The sequence below is a fragment of the Aulonocara sp. 'chitande type north' Nkhata Bay genome, linkage group LG23, assembly GCF_057382095.1.
Source record: "Aulonocara sp. 'chitande type north' Nkhata Bay isolate Kocher_YH1m ecotype deep benthic linkage group LG23, A_spYH_male_GT1.1, whole genome shotgun sequence".
Taxonomy (NCBI): domain Eukaryota; kingdom Metazoa; phylum Chordata; class Actinopteri; order Cichliformes; family Cichlidae; genus Aulonocara; species Aulonocara sp. 'chitande type north' Nkhata Bay.
In genome coordinates this window covers 6748928-6771927 of record NC_141365.1, presented here as the reverse complement: position 1 = coordinate 6771927, position 23000 = coordinate 6748928, and the positions used below count along the sequence as shown (strand labels likewise).

General features: G+C 39.9%; 1 protein-coding gene across 1 annotated transcript in view; it reads right to left on the bottom strand.

Moving 5' to 3' along the window:
• The window catches only part of polrmt (polymerase (RNA) mitochondrial (DNA directed)), a 53587-nt gene that overhangs the window by 11778 nt on the left and 18809 nt on the right, over positions 1–23000 (bottom strand). The window contains exons 9-16 of the mRNA XM_086282799.1: positions 22401–22640; positions 18990–19775; positions 18441–18563; positions 16340–16462; positions 15074–15253; positions 14004–14090; positions 11856–11969; positions 3527–3579 (exon numbers count right to left, since the gene is read on the bottom strand). Coding sequence (XP_086138925.1) covers positions 3527–3579; positions 11856–11969; positions 14004–14090; positions 15074–15253; positions 16340–16462; positions 18441–18563; positions 18990–19775; positions 22401–22640 — 1706 coding nt within the window. The remainder of the gene's footprint in view (positions 1–3526; positions 3580–11855; positions 11970–14003; positions 14091–15073; positions 15254–16339; positions 16463–18440; positions 18564–18989; positions 19776–22400; positions 22641–23000) is intronic.

The window sequence follows — 23000 nt, the reverse complement described above, 5'->3', positions numbered from 1 at the left end:
AAAAACATCCTGCCAATCTGCATCCCCTGTGTTCCCATTACCCTGTGCCTGTGCCATTCAAATCCTCTGGGCTGCCACAGACGACAACATTCTAATGGGAATGCAGAAAGAGCACAGACAGCCTGAGCCAAAGCTAAATCAAACACACAGGCATAAACCATGACTGTCTCTGTCAGTCTTCTTTTCCGTCTGTCCATTTTTCTTTTGGCTTGGAAATGTAGACTTACCAAGTGCTTTCAGTTCTGCTGTTTGAGCTTTAAGCTCAGCAAAATCAAGATTTCTGGACATTTGTTTGCAAGCTCGCTTGCGTATCAGTGCACAGAAATTTTTTTTTTCTTTTTCCTCACATGCACACATACACAAAAAACAAAAATGTCAGATTTAAATCACATAAGCCTAACAGAATGTAAAGGTAGACAGGGAGTACTCTGAGTCTCTGAGGTGAAACTGCTCTCTCTACAGAGCAAACAAGCAACTCTTATAGGGCTTGAATCAAAAAGACTGTATTTCACAGCACAGGCCTGGATTAACAACACCTGTTTTTTTAAAAGAAAAAAAGAAGACTAAAGGAAAAAGCAAGAGAACTGAGAAAAAGCCATCAGTACTCCCTTACTACTGCGCCTTCTTAAAAACGATACTGCTGGATCAGTTTACCTTAAGGAGATCATGCAAATATGTGTGGTTCTGTGTATCTGTGTGTGTGGAGTGAAAGGCCAAAGAAAAATCACAATGGTTGTGTGGAGTCTGGCTCAGAATGTCAGCTTGCTTCCGCTGACAGCAAATCTCAAGTTTCGGACTGAACTCTTTCCTCCCTCTGACTTCTTCTAACCCTTGCCCTGTTTTGATATTCAAAGGACTGGATCTGTGGTGTACTGTAGATGTCAGACTGAGGAGGATGGCTGTCAGTCTTTGTCATCTGTGTCTCCAGTGCTCTCACTCTGTCATTCCTAGACTCCATTGCTGTCTCACTCTGTCTCCTTTTGTTCTCTGCTCACCTCTCTGTCTTTTCTTTAACCTCTCTATCCACACATTTCTAGCTCTTTGCAGTTTTGTAGATGGCAAAAAGAAATTTAGTGATAATTCATCTTTCAACATGTTGAATTCATTGGCATGTTATAGCTCAACCTCTCTTGGTAAATTCATCAGTACCAGAAGATGAATGTTTGGCTTTAAAGGAGTGAAGCCAATTTACATTTAAGAACTATTAAATTTCAACATTGAAATTCTAGTCATGAAGACAGTTATTTTGCTGTATGACAATTGTATAACTCAAATTTAACCCTTAAGTAAATTTTAAAAAGCATTTTTCAGGCTGTGTCACGCAATCTTTAATGTAGAGTACTATGCAAAAGTTCATTTTGCCTCCAAAAAAAAGAGACTTGTAACTTTTTTATAGTGGTATCGAGCAAAACTTCTCTAGGCTTTCTTTGGGTATCGGCTGCCTGACCATTTTCAGAGGAATATTTTATTCATTGTAGGGCTGCACGATTTTGCATAAAATGAGAATCACGATTTTTTGGCTTAGAATTGAGATCACGATTCTCTCACGATTTTCTTTTCCAGTATAAATATTTATTGCACTTATTAACTGCACATCAACTTCGTAACAGTTGAGACTGAACATAAAAACAATAAATAAACATAAAAACAACAAATGTCTCACGTTTTGTTGTTGCTGCAAAATGTTGTACTGCTTGAAATTCCGTCTCCACCGTTGCTCGACACTGCGTGTATAGAGCAGGTAGTGCAACAATAGAAAAATAGTTGCGGGACGGCACTGTGTAGCGTTTGTCTAGGGTGTTGATCATTTTCCTAAATCCCTCGTTTTGCACAGTGTTGATGGGAGCCATATCTTTGGTCAGGTGATAAGTGATAGCCTCCGTAATTTCTTTGTGCCTGCGGGAGTTCGACAGGTATAGGGAAGCGCTGTATAAGGTTCCCGTTATTGATGTTTGGGTGGTTGACCGGGACAGATTTTCTCCTGCCACTTTCTCGTCATCCCTGACGTGTTCTCCGTTGTTTTTTCCCTGCTAATGTTAGCATCACACGGCACAGCTTCTGTATCACGTTGTATAAGGCTCCGCCCTTGTCATTTGTTGAGCAGGAAGAGTGAGCGCTTGTTTTCATGCAGAGTACGTCCCGGATCAAAATGCGGTACAGTCGTCGTCGTCTTTTTTTTTTTTTTTAAATCGTTGTCATTTGGAAATGAGATCGCACATAAGTATGAATCGAGATCGCGATTTTCTAACGATTAATCGTGCAGCCCTAATTCATTGTAAAGTCAGACTGGCCACTACAGGTCTTATGGAGTTATGAATTAAAATGTTAATTTTTTTGTTCAAATCATTATCAATATTTACAAAGGAGAGCATGGGAGAGGTGCAACATCGAGTAAAACACTATGCAGGTCTTGTTGTGTTTTGGAGCTTTACAGCCAATTGTGTTGGGGTTGTTGTCAAATCTGACGTAATTATGATTTACTGATCCACCACACGATACCATGTGGAAAGCTTCTGATTGGCAACATTTGATTTTTCAGCGGGGTAACTATCATATACACACTGCCAATGTAGTAAAAGCATACCTTTAAGAAGAAAACACATGCTTACCTAAGGGAGTTCAAGCTGTGCTGGAGAATAAAGGTGCTAATACCAAATATTGATTTTCGAATTGTGCAAACTCTGTTTTTTCCTTATATACTGGATTTCCATGTATGTCTGAACATATTTCAAACAATTGCTGTACCCGCTTCCCATTTCTTAGAACAATATAAAGGAATTAGGTGTGGTTAAGAACCTTTGCACACTACTGTAAAAAGTGCCTCTTATTATAGAAAAATAAGTGGAATATATTTCACCATTTCTCACATGTTAATGCTTTCTTATCTTGACTGACAGATTTTGTAGCCTGTGCAGCCTCTTCTTATTGCATAATCCCATCTTCTTCAAGTTAATAAGGTATTGAGCCAGTTATTTGACTTTCATTACTAGATCTATAAATGAGGCTTTGTGGAAAGTGGCCTGAACTTATTTTTCAACTCATTTCGATCTCAGTTCCACTTATAATTGAAACAGACAGTGTGCTTTCAAACTATGCTTTCAAAGAGGTTCCTAAAAACCTCTGATGCCATTTTCTACTTTATGACAAATGCGAAGATATTTCAAAGTCTGAGTATGCAATTAGTGAAAACAGCTACAGGAGACAGTGTGGCTGAAGTGCCTCGAAGTGCAACCTAACGGCCCCAAGGGAGCTCTAATTTCCACATTTCTTTACCTCTATAAGCTAACAAGAGATTTGTCGAGTAGTCTGAAGGTACATTTCTAAAATTTGTGACTACAAAAGTCAAAGGCAACCAAAAGAAAGAAAGAAAGAAACAAAGAGCCTGAAGTAATTACCCGCATTGTGTTCTTGTTCTAGGTCAATAATGGACCTTTCAGCTGAAGACATCAATGGGGTCACTTTACATATGCTGTGGGTCAAGGTTAACAACGCAAGAGGAGAAACTGACAGAAACAGGAGAACTTACTCTTTGGTGTCGTGGCTTATCTTGAGGTTTATGTGCTGCATGGTACTCTTCAGCTGGAGAGACAAAAGGAAAAGACAGAGTCAAACTCTTAAATGATACTGGAATTCTGCACAAGATGTTCCTCCTGTATTGGTCAGGCTCTCATTTAAATCTAGTTGTTTAATGGACATTTCAAAAACTGAGAAAAAAAATAAACAAAACAAGGTAAAGGGCTAATGATCATCCCTCTCTGAACTAAAATTGTTTATAGTAGACGCTAGAGCAGGGTGATATGACCAAAAATATTTATCACGATATACATTTGAAAATTTGCGATAACGATATAATTGACACTAGACAAAATACTTTACAACTCCACAACTTTATTAGTGCAAAAAACAAACCATCAATGTATTTTCACTTAAACAAGCAGCTGTTTTTATGTGCATTAAAGTTATAGAAAAATTCAGTGCAAATGCAAATTTCTTGCTGACAGTTTAACCAAAAGGCATTTCCAGTGGAAACTGGCCGACATATCCTCAGCATAACCATGTAGAATATCTACAAAACTTAAAAAGAGGTTATACACACACACACAATACAGTAATATTATGTTGAAGCGCAGTACGTATCACTCCGCGAGGCTCCTGCCAACGATAGCCGTAATGCTCCAACAATCCATCAAGCGGTGCGGCTTCGTAGCTTAGCAAAGTCGTACTAAAGCATTTGACAGATTTTCGAGCGCCGTGTAAACATAAAATCATTTCGAGGTCAGTAAACACAACCAGAATTCATACATAAGACACACGGGATTATAAGGGGCACTGTCGATTTTCAGAAAAATCAAAGAATTGATTTTAAGTGTGCCGTATTTTCCAAAAAACACGGTAATAACGACGGCCCGCTAGCATGCGCTACCAAAAATAGTGCTTTGTTGTGTATCTGATGGGCGAAAGCTAAACCAGTTCCACACCACTGAAGTTGCAGCATTTTTACAAACCAGTTCTGGTTCATCTGTTTCATTCAACGATCCGCTTTCGCCCTTCTCATTCTCCGCCATGCTTTTTCCGCCATGTGCGTATGAAAACAAAGGCACTGCGCATGCGCGTTTTACCCATATTCTATCGCGATATTTCATTTTCTTATCGTTGCCCAACATTATACTGGTATTACCGCCCAGCCCTAGTAGACGCCCAACACCCTGACCTGATTATAGGCTGAAAATGTCATTATTCGCCACCAAAGGGTTTAATAACACATAGAATAGTTTCAGACATTAACTGCTTATTTAGATCAATGAATACATGGAGCGGTACAGATACTCCACCAAGAAGAATTAAATTAAAATATCTGTGGTTTTTGTCTACAGTTAGGATTTTAGTGGTCCAACCCCACAATAAGATTGATTTTTAAAAAAACAAAAACAAAACAGGGATCGATTCCAGTGAATCCAGCATTCACTTACACACACAGGGACAGGGGGGGAACATCTAGAAGTTGCATTTGTATAAGAGATTGAAAAGAGAGCCATAGTAGAAAAAATGTAATTAAATTGAACTGTGCACTGTGGGTAATGTAGGCTTTGACTCCTTAGATATCCATCATGAGTCCAATACTCATGTATGAGCCACCAAGAAGTGGCTTCCATAGGGCTATTATCCACTTAACCCTAATAAATAACTAGCAAACCAAATTAAAAGGAAGGATAAATGAAATGCAGCATTACTCAGGCTTTTTCTCATAGTTATTGCTGATAGAGAGAAGACTTGGTCCCTGTAAGATTGGAGTCCATCCATTTAGCTGTGCCAAACATGTATATCAGGTCAGTCTTTCCTTGACCCTTGGAATCATGCCTGGGTGGGAATGAAGGGTACTATCAAGAAAGAGATACTTCTAGGAACAGGCAACCACACTGATGAATTTGCTTGCCTTGCACTGAGCCTAAACTAATGTTATTTTATTCTTTTCACTGTTGGAATGGAGCGTTGACGCTGGTTGATGCCATTTATTACCTTCAGAGTGAAACACATTTATCTGTACTAAGAGTAGTCCAAGTGCTTTTAATGTCATCGCATATCATTTTCACTGTTCAGAACAAGTTGAACTCACAGCATTATGATTGAATGGAAAATGTGTTTGAGTTTGTTTGTTCCCAATAATTAATGAGCTCTCATTAAAACAAATTTGCATCCATTTCCTTGCTTTTTAGGTCAACACGTGGACTGCAACACAAACAGGCAAATAATAATCATCAAATCCATGTTGAGTAGCATGATGGCTGAGTGATGAGCCTTTCAGTTTGGGTGGCTTAGGTGTCCATTAGATGGATGCTTCTATCAGTCACCGGCTGTTTTTGACTCACCGTAAAATCTGTTTTGTCAAAATTTGTTTCTGGATTGGGTCAATCGTTTCATCCGTTTTACTCTTCATAAGATAACTTTTTCAAAGTGGTGGAAACACACTGTGTAAAATGTGACTCCAGTGATCTGCACATCAGTTACAACTAATTACGTTAACTGGCATCAGGCTAGTATAAACTGGGTGTAAAAATAGCATTTCAAGACATGAGTTTTATATAATAATAATAATACTAATATATAGAGTTCCTTTAGCATAAACGCTATGATCTGTGTGTCTTTTTCAGGCAAGGCCTTTTGTCACCAACACTACGCTAAACCAGATTCTACACTTACCACAACACCGTGGCATGAAGTAAGGGTTCAGATACAAAAACTGGAGTACCTGCACATTGAAACATTGAACACTGTAATATGAAAAATTAGCATGATGCTGCAATTGCAAAAAAGCGGAAAGTTCTGTGGCTCATCTACTAACAATATGCTAATTTATAAACAAGGACACGGTCAGTTAATTTCAACAACCACCAGAATTCCATCAAGAGCATTACAAATTAGTGAGCCAAAAATAAGCAGACCTGATTAGGTAAAGAATAGCCTAATAATTAAAATATTACAGAGTAAGTGTAGGTATTCTACATGTATTTCTCTCTGAAAACTCAGATGAATGAGAAGCAGCTGAAGGACAATCAATAAGCTTTTACGGACAAACTCTTGTGTTGGAAATTGCTGGGGGCTGAGTGTGGTGTTTATCTAAAGGATAGATACATTATTACAAACTTTTCCATCATATAAACCTGAAAGCTGTTTGTAACAGCTGACCTGGACAATATGTAGAAGAGCACAAAACATTATTGATAGTCAGATCCTAAGCCCTTGGTGTGTTAATGAAGATACTGTTACCATGCCGCATGCATAAATGCACAGATCGCCCCTATTTTCATTCACTCATTAAAAGTGGCATTTCAGTATAGTACATAATGGCTTCAATAGATAAATTACAGAAAAAAGAAACATGAAAAGTTGCTGTGTGTGTGCACACTGCTGAGAAAAGATTTTCTATGTCTGTGTGTGTACAGATCTCTCCTCGTGGTAAAAAGTAACCTGGCTGTCTGTGAAACAACACACGTCCTTGTAGGTGTTTTGTTTTGGGATACTCGTCCTCATTCCCTTTCATGCTATGTTAAGTTTAGTTCAATTCATATAAGTTCTCCTTCGGTTAACCAAAAAACAGTAATACTGAGGGCCAAGTATATGTGAGGATGATGGTGAGGACTCAGTGAAGAGGCACAGGGCTTACATCCAGGATGCACTTGTTCATCTTTCAAATATTTTTCCCCAACTTGCAGTAAATTGTGTGCTGTAAATAACCAGCCACAAAAATGCTTGTTGCAAAATTGATACTGCAAAGTAAATCCTGACAGAAGCTTTTCATAGGCAAAAGTGGGTTTCTTACTGGAACAGAACCTTAGTAAATCTGACCCATAGTGTGCTAATAACAAGAAAGCCCTAAACTGTTACGCAGCTGAAAAATGGGGGAACATTTTACTTTCAAAAACTACAACTGGTCTCCTCAGATGTTTTTAAAGGATGTGAGACACAACAAGTCCTTTTCTACCAAGCCACATTCATACAAATCTGCTTATTTTAAGCCTTCAAAGACTAAATATCACACCCATCTCTGATGGATGCATTTGGAACTTTGACGCCCCAGAGGAACTCGGGATTGAACTACTAGTTAACTTCTAGTTAACGCACAAGGTTGAATCACAACCGCACAGCATCCCAAGCTTGCACAAATGACTTCTAAAAGAACCACAGCATGACCACTGCCATTATGACACCCCTAGGAGACTTAAATAACCGCAAGTCAAGTGTTAATGGACAACTCCATTATCTGATGCAGCTTGCTTCTCTTCTCAACGAGCACTGAGGACTCACAGGGGTGCACATCTCTCTTTTAACTATTCCCAATTCAGCTGTTTGTTTTTTTCCCCCATGAGTCTATAATTACCTCCTGCAAAGCAAACATGTCATATGGTAAGCTCTCTAGGGTCTGGTGGAAAGGTGACGTGGTTTATATGCTTCAGTTAGTGGCTCTACTGCATTTAAGGATGGTGAGTAATGAATGACAGAATCAAACGATTATGAATGAAGGCTTGTGGAACAGATGTGCACTGCATCCCTTTACTTTCTGCAATGGTTGCCACATCATCAATCATCACTTTAGGGGGACTTGTGAGGGAACATGTTTAAGGAAAGGAAAGGAGAAACTGACATGGATGTGGCGAGAGAGAAAGAAATGGAGGTTACCATCGATGTGAGTAATGGACTGCCACGCTGTTAATGAGGTCACTACCAAAAGCCATAACCTTCATTTTAATGTATACGTGTGTGATTTGTGTACAGGACCCGACTGAAACCCTGGATGTGATTAATGAGATCTCGGCCAGTCCTGCTGTGTGTCTGTGGGGAATAAGGTCCTGTAGTCTAAATCACGTCAGGGTTGTGGTGCAGATGGTCATGGATACAAAAGCCATCAGTAACTACATAAAAGCCAAGAGGGGTATTCCTATTCATCACATGATGGTTTATAACACACACCTTATTTTTTAACACGCCACCTTTCTCTGCTGTTGTGTATCCTCTGGGCCTCTCCCTTCTCCTCCAGAAGACCGATGAAAACAGCTGGAGACTCACAATCTCACACCGCCCCCCTAAGCAACACTTTCACTGACCTTTTCCAAATCTTCTTTCTTACAAACTTTTTTTTTCTGCCTACCTCTGGGGGGTGTCTTTGATACTCAAACTGCATTTATGATTTCACCCCAAAATGCCACAAGATTCTGCACATTCAAGGAAACATCATGCTTCTCCTGGGAACAGCATTTCTTCTGTTCCAAAGCATGAGGAGGTATGGAGGGCATCACATCGACATTTAGAGATAGTTCACCAGAATCTGAATGAAAAGCCAACTTATTCTGTGCAGACCACGTGTTTTTCAACTTTTGAGAAAACGTGCTTATATCCAAAAGAAAAACAAGCTTCACAGACACAGCCTACCATCTTTTCATTACTAGACAAGTGAGAACAGAGAGGTAGAAGTGAGAACACATACCAAGCTCATAGAAATCTGGCGAGTAAATCAGGAAAAAAAAAAAAACTTAAGGCGAGCCAAAAGATGGCAAAGGCTTGCAAACAACCAACCAAACAAACAGAAAGCTATAAAAAAAATGACCACCAATGTGCATGTATCTCACTCTCATATCAGGGAGCAGGGAATCTTTTACATCTCTGTGCTCGGGGCCCACTGTCTCATAATCCATCCATGACCGATTTGCTAAAACTTTTATTCAAAGGGATTAGCTCCGAGGGTTTGTGACCCATTACATTTAGTTATTTATTAGCACTGCACTATTTCTGTATTGCTATAGGCCACCACCACTGTACTTTACTCTTTAGTACTGTACAAAAAAAGAAATTATGCACAGTGCCCATCAGCATTCACCACCAAAAACCAAAGTAACTGATTCTTTCCGCATAGAGGACATTAGATCACATGCTTTTAGTCACCCTATAAACTCAAAATCCAGTCAAATCCAGCCAATCCAGCTGATGATTCCCTCGTGTCACCATCCGCAGCGAGTGAGATTTCACTGTAGCTGTGTTGGGAGAGGGAATAAAAATAAACAGGGTATCTAAGCCAGAGTGACCTATGATCCGATTAGTATCTCCCAATCCTGTTAGGCTGCCTCCCTGATGTATGTTCATGCTTCATTCAGCTACTCTATCCTACTCCAATTTCCTCACCTTCCATCAGCCATGGAAAATCCTTGATTACAAAGGTCAGCATTTGTATCCCAACTCCGTATGCACAGGGAAAACCAACAGAAATGAAGCAATGTACACACATGCATGCGCGCACACACACACACACACACACACACACACACACACACACACACACACACACACACACACACACACTCTGATGTTATGCCACTGTAGCTACTGTCTCCCCAGTTATTGGTTTTCTCATTGTGCATTATACTTCATCTTTCCACTCTATCTAGAGTCTAATTACTAATGACCCTCAAAAACACAGTGGCCTTGGATTTAAGAGGCAGAGAGGAGACTGGGAGATTGAATTTAATCCAGCTATGCAGAGAAAAGGTGACCTTTCTGCAAGTTAGTTTCATTTTTGTTGCTCAGTGATGCAACTGGATTAGTGAGTTATTGTAGGGGGTGAAGAAAGCTATCTGTGAAACATAAGCTAAGACCTCAATCAGCCATGAAGTTATCTTTTCATTCATTTAGGCCTTGAAAAGAAGCACAGCTAATCATTTCCATTGTCCCTGTTGGACACTAAAAGAAGCAGATCAAATCAGGGGAACGTGTCCTACTACACCAACAGAGAGAAAGAGATGCACCCTCAGGGGACTAAACCATCTGTCACCCTCGCTCTCTTGCACCTGCTCATGAGGTGTCACTCCCTTTCTAAGCTAACCTTATGCTTGATGTCATACTAAAAGAGCACTAAAAGAGCAGGCTGCATGCTGGGCAAGCCCACAGCTAGCTCTCTGATTGTACTTGGCACACACTACATGTCTGTCTCCACCTTTCACCTTTCACTTGATTCATAAACAGGAATGTTAGCGGTCACAGCGGTTTTTATATAATCAACAGCACAACACCTATAAGTACACCGCATATGTGAGTGTTGTTGATTATATAAAAGCCACAGATATGTTCTCTGTATATGATACCGCCAGGATCTCCATAGTGATTCTGGGGAGCTCCATTAAAGTTTGTCCGCTCACAACAATTACAATATTCTATCAGCAGCATTATGATGGCCTGCTTCTCTAAACAAACAAACAAACTAACAAACAAACGCTAACAAAATCCAGGTTGTTTAAAACCGGTTAAAAGCCAGGGTACCTTTAGTACAGGGTACTTACTATAAATACGTGTAAATGCTTATTCAGCTCATGTGTTAAGCCAATGACAAACCAGGTTCATTTGAAATTCCATAAAGTCCAACTAACCTAAAGACCTTTATACATCAATGAAATATTAGTCAGAGCAAAAATACAATGATGGATCAAAACTTACATGTGACAAACAAAATAGGACAGAAGGTTTCAATAAATGCTTGGTATGTCAGAGAAAAGTTAACACTTTGTTCTCTAACTCGTGTCAAAAGTTGTGTAAAGTATGTAAATGGCCTGCATTTGTATAGCGCTTTTCTAGTCCATAGGACCCCAAAGCGCTTTACACTACATTCAGTCATTCACACACACATTCACACACTGGCGATAGCAAGCTACATTGTAGCCACAGCTGCCCTGGGGCTCACTGACAGAGGCGAGGCTGCCGGACACAGGCGCCACCGGGCCCTCTGACCACCACCAGTAGGCAAACATGGGGTTAGTATCTTGCCCAAGGATATTTGGCATGCAGCCAGGATGCAGCCTGGGATCGAACCACCGACCTTCTGATTAGTGGCTGACCTGCTCTGCCACCTGAGCTACAGCCACCCCAAGTATGTGCTATGAAAAGGTCAATTGTAGATGTGTGGAGAAACCAGCGAAAGCTGAGATAAAGAGAAGAAAGACAAACAAGCCAAGATACAAGAAAACAGCATAAAGGTCAGGTGGTGAATTTCTCAAAACATAGTGAAATGAAGACTGGAAATGAATTGGCTCAGCTGTCGGAATAACCATGAAGAGAAGCGATACACAGTCATCAAGTAAGAAACAGATTAACATAACTAACCTTATGAAATTTCCCCTTGTGGGACTAATAAAGGTATATCAATCAATATCAAAACATACAAGGCCAACAGAGATAACAGGTATTGTCAGACACAAAGAAAACTGCCACTAATGTTACTACTTAAGCAACAGATATCATGTTAAAACTGCAATAGATTGGTGAGAGACAGAGAGGAGGTTAAAGAGCTTCCACGTTTGTCTTAAGGTGAGACTTACCACTTGGTTGCGTGTGCGGTGGTACGGTTGAATGATGGGTAATCCCAGGGGTGTCACCCATTGCACAGTGTGACCCGACTTAGAGATGAGCCTGGCGCTCTCAGTCAGCCAGTCCTGTAACAAATGGATTCAATCAGAGGTAACATGAAGGGACACAGTGATAGAAATATTTAATATTAGTCAAGAATGCGTGTGTGACATGCTTGTATGTTTAGAGCATGTTACTGACAAGAGTGCAACTAAATTTAAATCAGGTTAAATGAGGTTGATGGAGATTTCAGGTTCGGCTAGACAGGGCTAAGACACCAATGCTATCTCTGAGCCTCCAAGTAGGCACACCTGTGGTATCAATCCCAAAATCCAACGGAGCCTTGTTCTCAAGTTATCGCATTCACAAAATTAAACCGTAAAAAAACACTACGATGCAGGGAAAAAAATAGAGACTTCATTGCCTAGACTAGAGCATCAACAAAAGATTTATGCACTTACTGCTCATTCTACTTCTGCTGCTTTAAGGACCTACTAACAACTGTTGCAGGCTTGTTGCTGAACAGTGAAGTGTCGCTTAGTCTGGAATATCCGACAGCACTGTTTGCATATGTGTCTGGAATAGTCTGCCTCCAAAAATGGAAGCCCTATTGATGTCCCATAAGGGTTTTGTCACACATACAAATGCACACTCAGTGAGCTGTAGGAAAGATAAATATGTCCTAGCAACTGGAGTTAGCAACCTGACCAGAAGCTGGTCCATTAAACATCACCTCGCCTCCTACAATCAAAGCACAAAATAAGAAAACCGCAAAAGCAAAGAAACCGACGTCAGAGATTAACAAGAAAAACATCTTGAAAAATTGACTGACTGGCAAACATACAGACAGAGGTGATCAGCAGTGTTGACAGGATAAATGGGAAATGTACAGAGAACGTAGGCGAGGTCAGGGATAACAGCGTCAAGGATTGATCAGCTGCCTCTCTTTCCCCTCATACTTCAGCTCTTCCCTGTGAAATGCAAGTGGATGTGACCTATAAAAGCAGCGGGGGATACACACACTTACGCACTCACGCTGGCAATAGCATCACATCGGCACCAAGGTATGTTAGGAAGGGTATTTATCATCTCAGACTGGGCCATCCCTGAGTGTTTCCCACAGGACACGCACACAAAAACAGTGGTTGGTGGTAATAATGGTTCGGCAGACTCCTCTCTGCCTCTAGAGATAATATACAATCCCCTACCAGGTGCACGTCCTAAATCTATTAATGGAATCTATGTGATGAATGGGTGCCATTGGCAGGGTAACAGTAAAGTAAACACGCCATTAATAAAATTCAAATAAGAGCCTATCTGCAGCAGTAGATCAGTAGGCAGAGCATGCTTTAGAGGTTTGTAATGTCCTAGCGACTTAAACAAACCTCATTTAAAAACAACGTAATTTAGTGCCGACTAAAACTTTTCCAGATTTATCTTTGCAAGACTATAATGAGTTGAGTTTAGTTGTATATGAAGCACAGAAATTTCTTTAAAAGTCTGTATGTCAAAGCAAATACTGATTAATTATTAGTCACATATGCTGAAATATATGCCTGTAGCTTGTTAATTAACCTACTGTACACTGAAAAAATAAAAAAATAAAACAAAAAAATATAGAGGTTACACACTAATTATAGGCATATTCTCTTTTATTTTCTTTGATAGTATCAAATAATAGATTTTTCTTGTGAAACATTTTAAAGAAACTCATCTAAAATAAAACGTTACCATAATAAATGGTATCTTCGTTATAAACACAGAGAAAAAGCTTGAATACTTTTATTTTAGTTGCAGTTTTTAATGAATACTTGTATTTTTTTGCTGTTTTTACTGCATGTGTTCTAGTGAAACTTGCATATATATCGAGAATACAACATTGCTATCCAGAATAGCAATAGTGCTCTCATCTCCAAAACTTTAAAGAACATACAGAGTGCCGAGTATAAAGAAAACAAAGGACACCAGCACTCCCTGGGAAAAAAAAAAGTCATTATATCTCCCCAAATAATGTGTTTAACAATATTTCTAATCAAGTGCCACCACAGATTGATGATAATTTGTTGGATGAGATCATTTTATCATTTGCATATGTTGTAATGTACGTGTGATGAGCTCACCTGTATCTCTCTGGTCCCTGTAAACATCTCCTTTAAGGCATTGAACACCTGACGCACCAGGTAATGGGATGCATCCCACACAAACTCCTGGAAAAACAACAACACAGGAGTCTTTCATAGTTGGTCAAACTGTTTAATTTGTCCAATTTTAAAAATTAAAAACATGCATTTTAGCTTTTAATTGTGCTTCGAATGGTGGCTACATGTATGATGCAAATTAGTGTATCTCATTTGCATCTCATTACACTGATATGATCTCTACAGAAGGCCTTGCCCTCTTTTCACCATCCATCCCACTGTAATCACTCACAATTACACTCCCCCCTAATTCCCTGTTTAAACAATTAGGAACATTATCCAGAAGTCATTTAGCAGAATGCCTGTGAGATAGTAGACAGCAGACAGAGTTATGCTGATCCCATCTACACAGACAATGAGATTAACTCTAACTGTTGTAAGGAATTGTGTAGCTATGGAACACTGGAGCGCTGTGAGAAGATTCAGTTCTTCCATTCTCCTTTCTTGGTGTCATGTAACAGAATGGGTGTGTCCATCAAAGGAGAATTCAGGCCCAACCAAATCAAAGTGCAGATAACTAAAAATAGACACGCAGTGGCTGTGCGTAGGATACCAAATATAGCTACTGTTGGATTGCATTCCCTGAAACGTCCATGCAATGTGATCATAAATAAATCTGATCAAAGTAAATATTAAAAGCATCGGTTCAGGCTCCATGCAGCTCATTTAGAGACTGACTGAAATACCTTTGGCTGCAGAAACAAATGTGATGATTGTACAATACAGTATGTGGCCGCTATTTGCAGTGCATTAAATCCTTTAAACCCTTTACACTCATGCAGAAGATAAAAGAGTAAGTATAAAAAAAGCTACTTAAAAATAGAGTTTAAAGCGTTTGCAAGAACATACACAAAGTGAGAGGAACCCCTCACACAGAGGAGGTCCTGTGTTAAGGGGCCGCTCTGTCATGCTGAGCTGATACCGTGCTAAAAATAGCGTAGCGTGTATGAAGGAACTCTTTCACTCGCCACCCTCTTTCACCGTTGCTATACCTTCGGAAACTCGTCAATCTCCTTCAGTCTTTTCTCTATCTGGAGGCGTCCGCCATAGCGAGTGACTCCGTACACCACAGTCATCACTGTCTGTTTAACCACCTTCCTGCTGATGAAGCCCTCCAGCACCTGGGCGATCTTCAGTCCGCTCTCTGCATCCCGAGCTCGTAACTCCTCCACCTGGAACATGTAGACAACTTACATATGAATTTTCTTTTTTAAAAGGAGGTCTTTTGGAGGACAATTTAAAGCTTCCCCAAAAATGAACACAGATAACATCTGCGTGACATTAATATAATATGTCACAACTGCTTTCACTTATAACAGAAGTGAGTCCTCACAGCTTTGAGACTAGAAGCAGAAAACTCATTTCATGATCAGCAAAGCTATTTTTCAGCTCTTGTTGTAAAGCAGTCTTAAGTAATGTGACTCTTGACAGTGTTACTTATTGTTTAACATAAAACAACAACAATATAGTGAGTCTGTAGGGAAGGTTTTACGATTTTTCCAAATTCTTTAGACTAATCATCTTTAAACAGGCTTTGGTTGTACGCAGGCAAAGAGTCCATGTGGAGAGCAGAAGAGGAGCAGAAGTGCAATTATTGCCTCGCAATTATTGTTCTTTTTAAAATGAATTTGAATTCATGAACGATGACTGGTCACTAGAAGAGGAAACCTTGGTCCAGGTATTCACTAATTTAACAGGGTCCCTACAGATTAGCAACTGTGCCTGGAGACAAGGTCAACAAACCAGCTAATGACAGTGGTTATTGTACAGTAAACCCCAAGACGACTTATTTATCCATGTAGCTTCTTACATCACAGCTAATGTCATCATGGTATCTAACAATAAACGCAATACTCTGAGGCAAACATTACAGTCACTGTGTGTGGACTTCTGAAATGGATGTTTTTGCTCTGTTCTTTCTGAATTTTCCGGTACTGAAATGTCAGCACATCACACTTATCTTCCAACTGTGCCTCCTAAAAGCACGCAGGCTCATGCTTCACCATTCAAGACTTTAGACATGAGACAGTCTCGTCTCTGCACTTTCATGCAAAGCAAGAGAAACCAAGCACTTCTGAAGACAAGGCCTAGACTAAAATATAATCTCAATGCCTCAGCTTGTCACTCACTGTGGGATCCACTGGGCCGTCTGAATACTAACAGGTGAAGATCTGCAACATGCTTTGCAACTGATATGTGCCATCATTAATCTGTGTAACCGTAAGTCTGCGCAGTTCAAAGAAAGTAACAGAGCAGACCTGTTGTGCAACTCCGCTGTAGACATCCTGGGGCACATCACAGGGCATGAGATTGACTGATGTAGCACCAATAACATCTCTGCCTAGAGCGGCGTAGTGCTGGAGACCATTACAGGAGCCGTCCTGGAGAAGAGGTGAAGAAAAAGATTAAAGCACGACTGTGGAGGCAGACAGCAGAGAAAGAATCACAAGGATCCGCACTGATTGGGTCAAGTCATCCAAGGAGCAAGGTTTAAAGGTCTGCCTTTCTGCCAATAAACAAATAATAAAGCACAAAAAAAGAATAAATAAGATGAATTGCATGAACGTGAGGATATGTTGGGAATATGTTATGTGGTTGAGGCTTTGTTGCACTTAATTCCAAAGACTAAACTTAATTTTTCACTCTATTCAAACCAACATGTAACCTACAAGTGTATAAAATAATACAGTTTCATCTTTTTTTTCTTTGGGTTTCACTTTATCATAATTACAGCTGTTAAACACCAAGCTAAGCAACGTAGATATATGTATCTGGGTATCAGGACAGATAAATCTTCATTCTTGTCCATCCTTCTTTGATCCTCGTCCCCTATGTAACACTAATATAGTGCTTGCATGTGTTGTTGTGGAGAGGCAACATTTAAGTTTCACAACTGTAAGTCTAAGCTCACCCAACTTGACTCCTGGTCATCAACTTTATTTATCCATATATTTCAATATCTATCAAAGGCAGTAAACTCTAAATTACATCAATCAGATTTAAAATAAATAAAATTGAATTAAAGTAAATAAAATTGAGCCCTGAGGCTTACTTTTATATGCATTTAATTTCATTCAAACCCTAAGCCTCAATTTTATCTAAAGTAGTTTAGCTGAACTTCACCACTCAATTAAGTAATAATAATAATAATAATAATAATAATAATAATAATAATAATAATAATAATGGATTGCATTTATATAGCGCTTTTTGAGACCCTCAAAGCGCTTTACAATTCCACTATTCATTCACTCTCACATTCACAATACTGGTGGAGGCAAGCTACAGTTGTAGCCACAGCTGCCCTGGGGCAGACTGACAGAAGCGCCATATCGCGCCATCGGCCCCACCATCGGCAACACCAGTAGGCAGTAGGTGAAGAGTCTTGCCCAAGGACACAACGACCGAGACTGTCCGGGGCTCGAACCGGCAACCTTCCGATTACAAGACGAACTCCCAACTCCTGAGCCACAATCGCCCCCGAAGTGAAGTATTGGAGATACTGTCTTTTTAACACATCTACAAAGAGGAAGTGCTAAATACTTTGTGAATTACACTCACTTTTGGTCTAATGGTCTAAAAAATAAAAAATAAATCCTCTTTTCAGCTTCTTTGTCTTATTCTTTGAAGGCATGGGAAAATGTTGCTCCTTACATTTCATGCATTATTATTAGTGTGCGTTCCAGCGATGTTGGGTATAATTAATCAGACAGACAATAGCTTGTAATCACTAATGGGATTAAAATGTTCTTTTGCAACAAAAATGAGACATTTTGAGAAGTGAAAATAAAATTAGAAAATTACATTATAACAACATTATAAGAACCTTATTAACAAAGGCCTGCGGTGCAGATGAGATGAGGCTTTACTCAGCCACATATTTCGGTTAATGGTCTAAATCAGGGAATTCTTGACAAAAAGATGCTCCACAGTTAATGTATATACACTGTTCTACAAATATAGCATGTCACTAAGAATAACAATCATTCATATGATTTTTCTGTTGCTTTTTTCCGTTGAGAAAACGCATTGGTTTAAATGTCAGATCCTCGTGCAGGATATGTCAAAAAGGCTTCTGGCTTGCAAGATAAGGTTGACAGGTTTATAGCAGATGACAAAACGGTGAACATCGCACAGGAGGTCTTGGTTTGTTAACTTTGATTTGCCATCTAAAATAGACCCACTGAATGATGCAACCTTTTTTTTTCTCGAAAGACATAAACCTGAACTACAATAAGAAGACGTAAGATGAGTAACTCTAACAAGCTTTCCATAATTCAAAACGTTTTTACATTTTATTTGGACTTTTACATGACTGATATGCTACTCATTAAGCATGACTCTCAGTCTGTTACGTACCTGCTGAACAGGAAAATGAGAGATGAACTGTGCTGGATCAGGAGATCTCACAGCATTGGCTATCTCCATGCAGCAGGCCAGAGCCTGCCATGGCTCATCTGCATTCATCCACCACTTTCTACCCTGAGAGAAAAAGTCACAAGCACATAGCACATTATACTGCATACATACCTTTCATAGGAATACAAAAAAAAAAATTGACATATTCTAATATTCAATGTTTAGACCGACAGTTAAACCATTGTGTCATTGGCATTGTCCCAGTAATTAAAAAATGCTTTATCCACTTTTATGAAATACATATACGTACAAACAAGTATAAAGAGAAAATAACCAAATATTAGTGAGTGTGTATGTATATATTTGAGTCTGTATGGATTAGAGAAAATCCAAAAACTCAATTCTTTTTTAATAAAGTCATTAAAGTTGCCCACAGCACAAACAAGTTCAAATAACTCATTAAAAACCCCAAATTACCAAGATTTCTATGACTGTGACGAGTGTACGTGGAACGTCTTACTATACAGTGAATGAGCAGCAAGTACTAACATTTAGAGGGTTGTCGGCAGAGTCCAGTATGTCCTCCATGATAGTGTTGGCATACTCAAGTCGGCCCTGTAGTGAGCTCCTCTTCTTTAATCCTGTAAGATTCACCAAGTGGATCTTTAGCCAGTCCAGGCCTTTGGGACCAAGCAGCTTCCCCTCCGCAAACACAAGGATTGCCCGTGTGACATCACTTCCCAGGTGATTAAAGTATGGAGGACATGGATAGGTACGTCCCCTGAAGTCCATGTTGTGAGGGAACCAGAAGATCTCGTCTCGCATGTGGTTGGCGATGGACAGTTTATAGAGAGCATCCATACGTAAGCTGTGCATCTCGCTGCATTTCTTTTTGGCATTGATCACCTGTCTTTTCATGTGGGCCTTCTCACTAGCTGTATAACTGTGGTCTTGAGGGTTAAAGTGGGGGATTTTGGGGGCTTCCGACAAAGGAGGTGGGATGTCTAGCTTATCGCTTCCACGATCATTAAAGATGGAGATAATAATGTCCAGCAAAGGTTTGTTGATCTTCCAGGCACAGTTGCCCAACTGGTTGAGAGAGTCATAGATGGCATGAAGATTTTGACATTTCTCCAACAACTCTTCGTGTTGGGTCGCCCCGTCCACTGTGCGCATCAGCTTCGTCGGCGTGAGCAGGTATGCTCCAAACTTGACTGATGTCCAGGGCACTGGAGGGCACAGCATCGGCATCACATAGGAGTCAAAAGTCAACTTGGTCTCCATGGCTTCCTGCTGCATCTGAGTAAGGATGGGGTGGGGCTTGATGAAGCCAACCTGGCGGGTAAAACATCACAAGAAAATCAGTCGCAAACTAAAAAAGAGCAGACACACCAGTGAACAGAGATTGCTGTTTCAATTACAACAACATGAAAGGGACTGCCTCAGCTTATTTCTAAAGCTTGGTTAATCATGACAGGATATGGTCAGCATCAAGTGCAAATTTGATTAATAAAGGTATAAAAGCAACACGCTTCGACTTCTGTTGAATCATAAGTTTGAATCATAACTGACATGTGAGAACATCTTATAATCTGAATCTTATCTTAAAAAAAACTAACAGCTGAGATTAAAAAAAATATATTAATATCAGTGCTGCCATTCATACTACTTGTGTTAAACAATTACTGAAAATCACAATAAAATGGGCAACTGTAGCTCCGCAAATGTGAAAAAAAACAAACAAGTGTAACATCTTTACTTGACTGTTATTATATTTGTTACATGCCAACCCCGCTCCGGAGCCAGAGGATGCCTAACGATAGTTTTTCCAAGAACAGGGCTTTGATGTTAAAGAGTTACCGCAGTGACAGGAAAAGAAGAAAAAAAAAAATCACTGTAACCTGACAGAAACACCTCAGCTTTGCACGAATGAGTCAGACTTTCATGCTGCGCAGTAAAATCATTAGGATGCCCCCCTGATGGGCTAACCTCCACCCAGGGAAAGAAGGGAGACGGGAAGAATAAGAGAAAAGAAGGTAGAATGGAACAAAGAGAGACAGAAAATTACACACGAATGAAATTCAGCAATAGGTATGCCCCGCTGCCAAAGGGCATCAAGTCCCAAAAATCCACAGTTCTCTCTCTCTCTTTGTACTCACCCCCCAACACATGCCTCACCCTCCTGCAGGGTCCTGTGGCAGTAAATCAGCGATCCAATTAAGGGGACACTAAAAAAGGGATTAGCGTGAGACCTATTCATCTCACTCAACTGTTCCCTTTGCCAATTCACACTGTGGGTAAATGGTTTTATAAAAGACACTCTTTTGAGCGTCACACTGGATAGGAGGTTGCTCAAGTGTTCAAGGTAACGGGCTTTAGAACAGTTCTCTTGTCCAAAGTGAAGGTTAGGCTTTTTAAGTTTTTTCCCGCTTTGTTTCTGCTTCTGCATGGCTTCTTTCTTTTAATGAAAAGTCTGCTATTCTTAAACTCTTTTGGGTCAATCATTTAATCAGACTAATTTTACACAATTAGCAAAAATTCACAATTAATTTGATTTGCCTGATCGAGAGTCCTTATAATCAACAGTTGTGTTTTGTTTTTCTAATCCATCATATAATTTTCCCTAGTTTCTAGGAGATCCCCTAATCTTTGGTCTTTTTCCCCCATAAATCTCAATTGAAAGAATATTTTTCTTGGTCTGGGTTAATACTCAGACATCCTTTTATCAGATTATCAGAAGGTATTGGACTTCAACAGAAACTACTGTTTCTGTATTTACTCCCTCTTCTGCAACTTCTTAGCTCGATTACGGATATTTGGTATCATTGTTACGCAGATGATATTCAGCTATATATCTCTTTTAGGCCACCTGATGTTTCTAAGCTTCAAATCTTCCAGCCCTGCTTTGATTCCATTAGAGATTGGATGACTGAAATTATCTTAAACTAAATGCTGAGAAAACTGAAATCATTGTCTTTGCTCCTGAGAAATTTGTTCCCCTCGTGGTTAAAAATCTAGGCCCTCTTGCTTCTTATATTAAACCCTCTATTAAGAACCTTGGTGTTACACTTGACCCAGCTCTGACGCTGGACACACACGTTAAATCTTTGGTTCGCTCATGTTTTTACCAATTAAGAAATATTGCTGAGTCCCATTGTGTCACGCTCCGAAATGGAAATGATTATTCATGCTTTTGTTTCATCTCGCTTAGATTATTGTAATTCCTTGTTTACTTGCTTAAGTAATGCCTCCCTGGAACGACTGCAGGTTGTCCAGAATGCTGCTGCTAGGCTTCTGACAAAGTATCCCAAATACTCCCATGCCACTCCCCTGCTGATCCAACTGCATTGGCTCCCTGTCAAGTTCAGGGTCCATTTTAAGATTATAATCATGACCTACAGGGCCCTGCACGGTGTAGCCCCAACTTACATCAGTGATCTTCTTCTTCCTTATTGCCCCAGCAGGTCCCTGAGGTCTTGTGACCAGGACTTGCTGGTTGTCCAGCATACAAGGGTAAAAAGAAAAATGACAGAGCGTTTGTATCAGTGACTCCCAGACTCTGGAACTCGCTCCCTTTGAGATTGAGATCTGTGGACTCACTCATTTCTTTTAAAAAGCAGTTAAAAACGTATCTGTTTAAACTTGCTTTTGGTTGATTTTGTTTGTTTGAGGTTGTATGTCCGTTTCTGAAGAACTTTTATGATTTTTATGCGATTTTGTTTACCTTGAAAGGTGCTATATAAATAAAATTTTACTTTACTTTATGTCTCTCAGTCTGCAACGCAAAAAAAGGAACCTAATCAAGAGGATCTGTGTCAACCTTCTTATTTAGTCAGGAATCTGTAATAGGTGCTTCATTTAAAAAATGCTTTAATAGAGTCACCACCAACCCTAGGTTATCAAATCATGTGCTTCAATGATACCTCTGTGGAACAGACCAGGAGAGAACTTCCACCGTACCTGCCGGGTGCTGCGAAAGGTGTACATGTGGTAGAGGATGGGGATGAGTTTCCTGTCATAGGCTGGGTTCAGGATGTCGCTATTAATTTTAAGATTTTTAACCATCATATCCACCATGTACGTGCCAAGCTCCAGAGTTACTATGTATGGCCAGCTTGTCTCGCCCCCCTGCAGCGTAGGTCCTGAACTCTGCTCCATCTCCAGCTTCCACCACTGCTCCCTTGGAAGGACGTCATACACCTGCATGGATAAAAGGTTGGCTGTTTTAATTTTGTGAGGAAAGTGTGTTATTTTGTAAATACCTCAAAGACATAAAGATTCAGAGTTACAACCACTTTCTAGTATTTTCTTTTATGAAAATTAGCATGAGCAAGCTTTATATTTGCTGGTTTTATTTGGTCTGCACGTATATCCTTGGTATTAAGTCCTGGATCCTCCAGATCACCACGACTGATGGAACGGGTACCCCACATGCCTGTCTCTGCATTTCTTGTTTCCGCTGTATCTAGTTGCTAGTGATTATAATTTCCACTGGCTCCGAGTTATTTCAGCTCGTTCTGTTATTTCTGCTTATTCAGTGGCTAAAAGAGGAGAAGACTC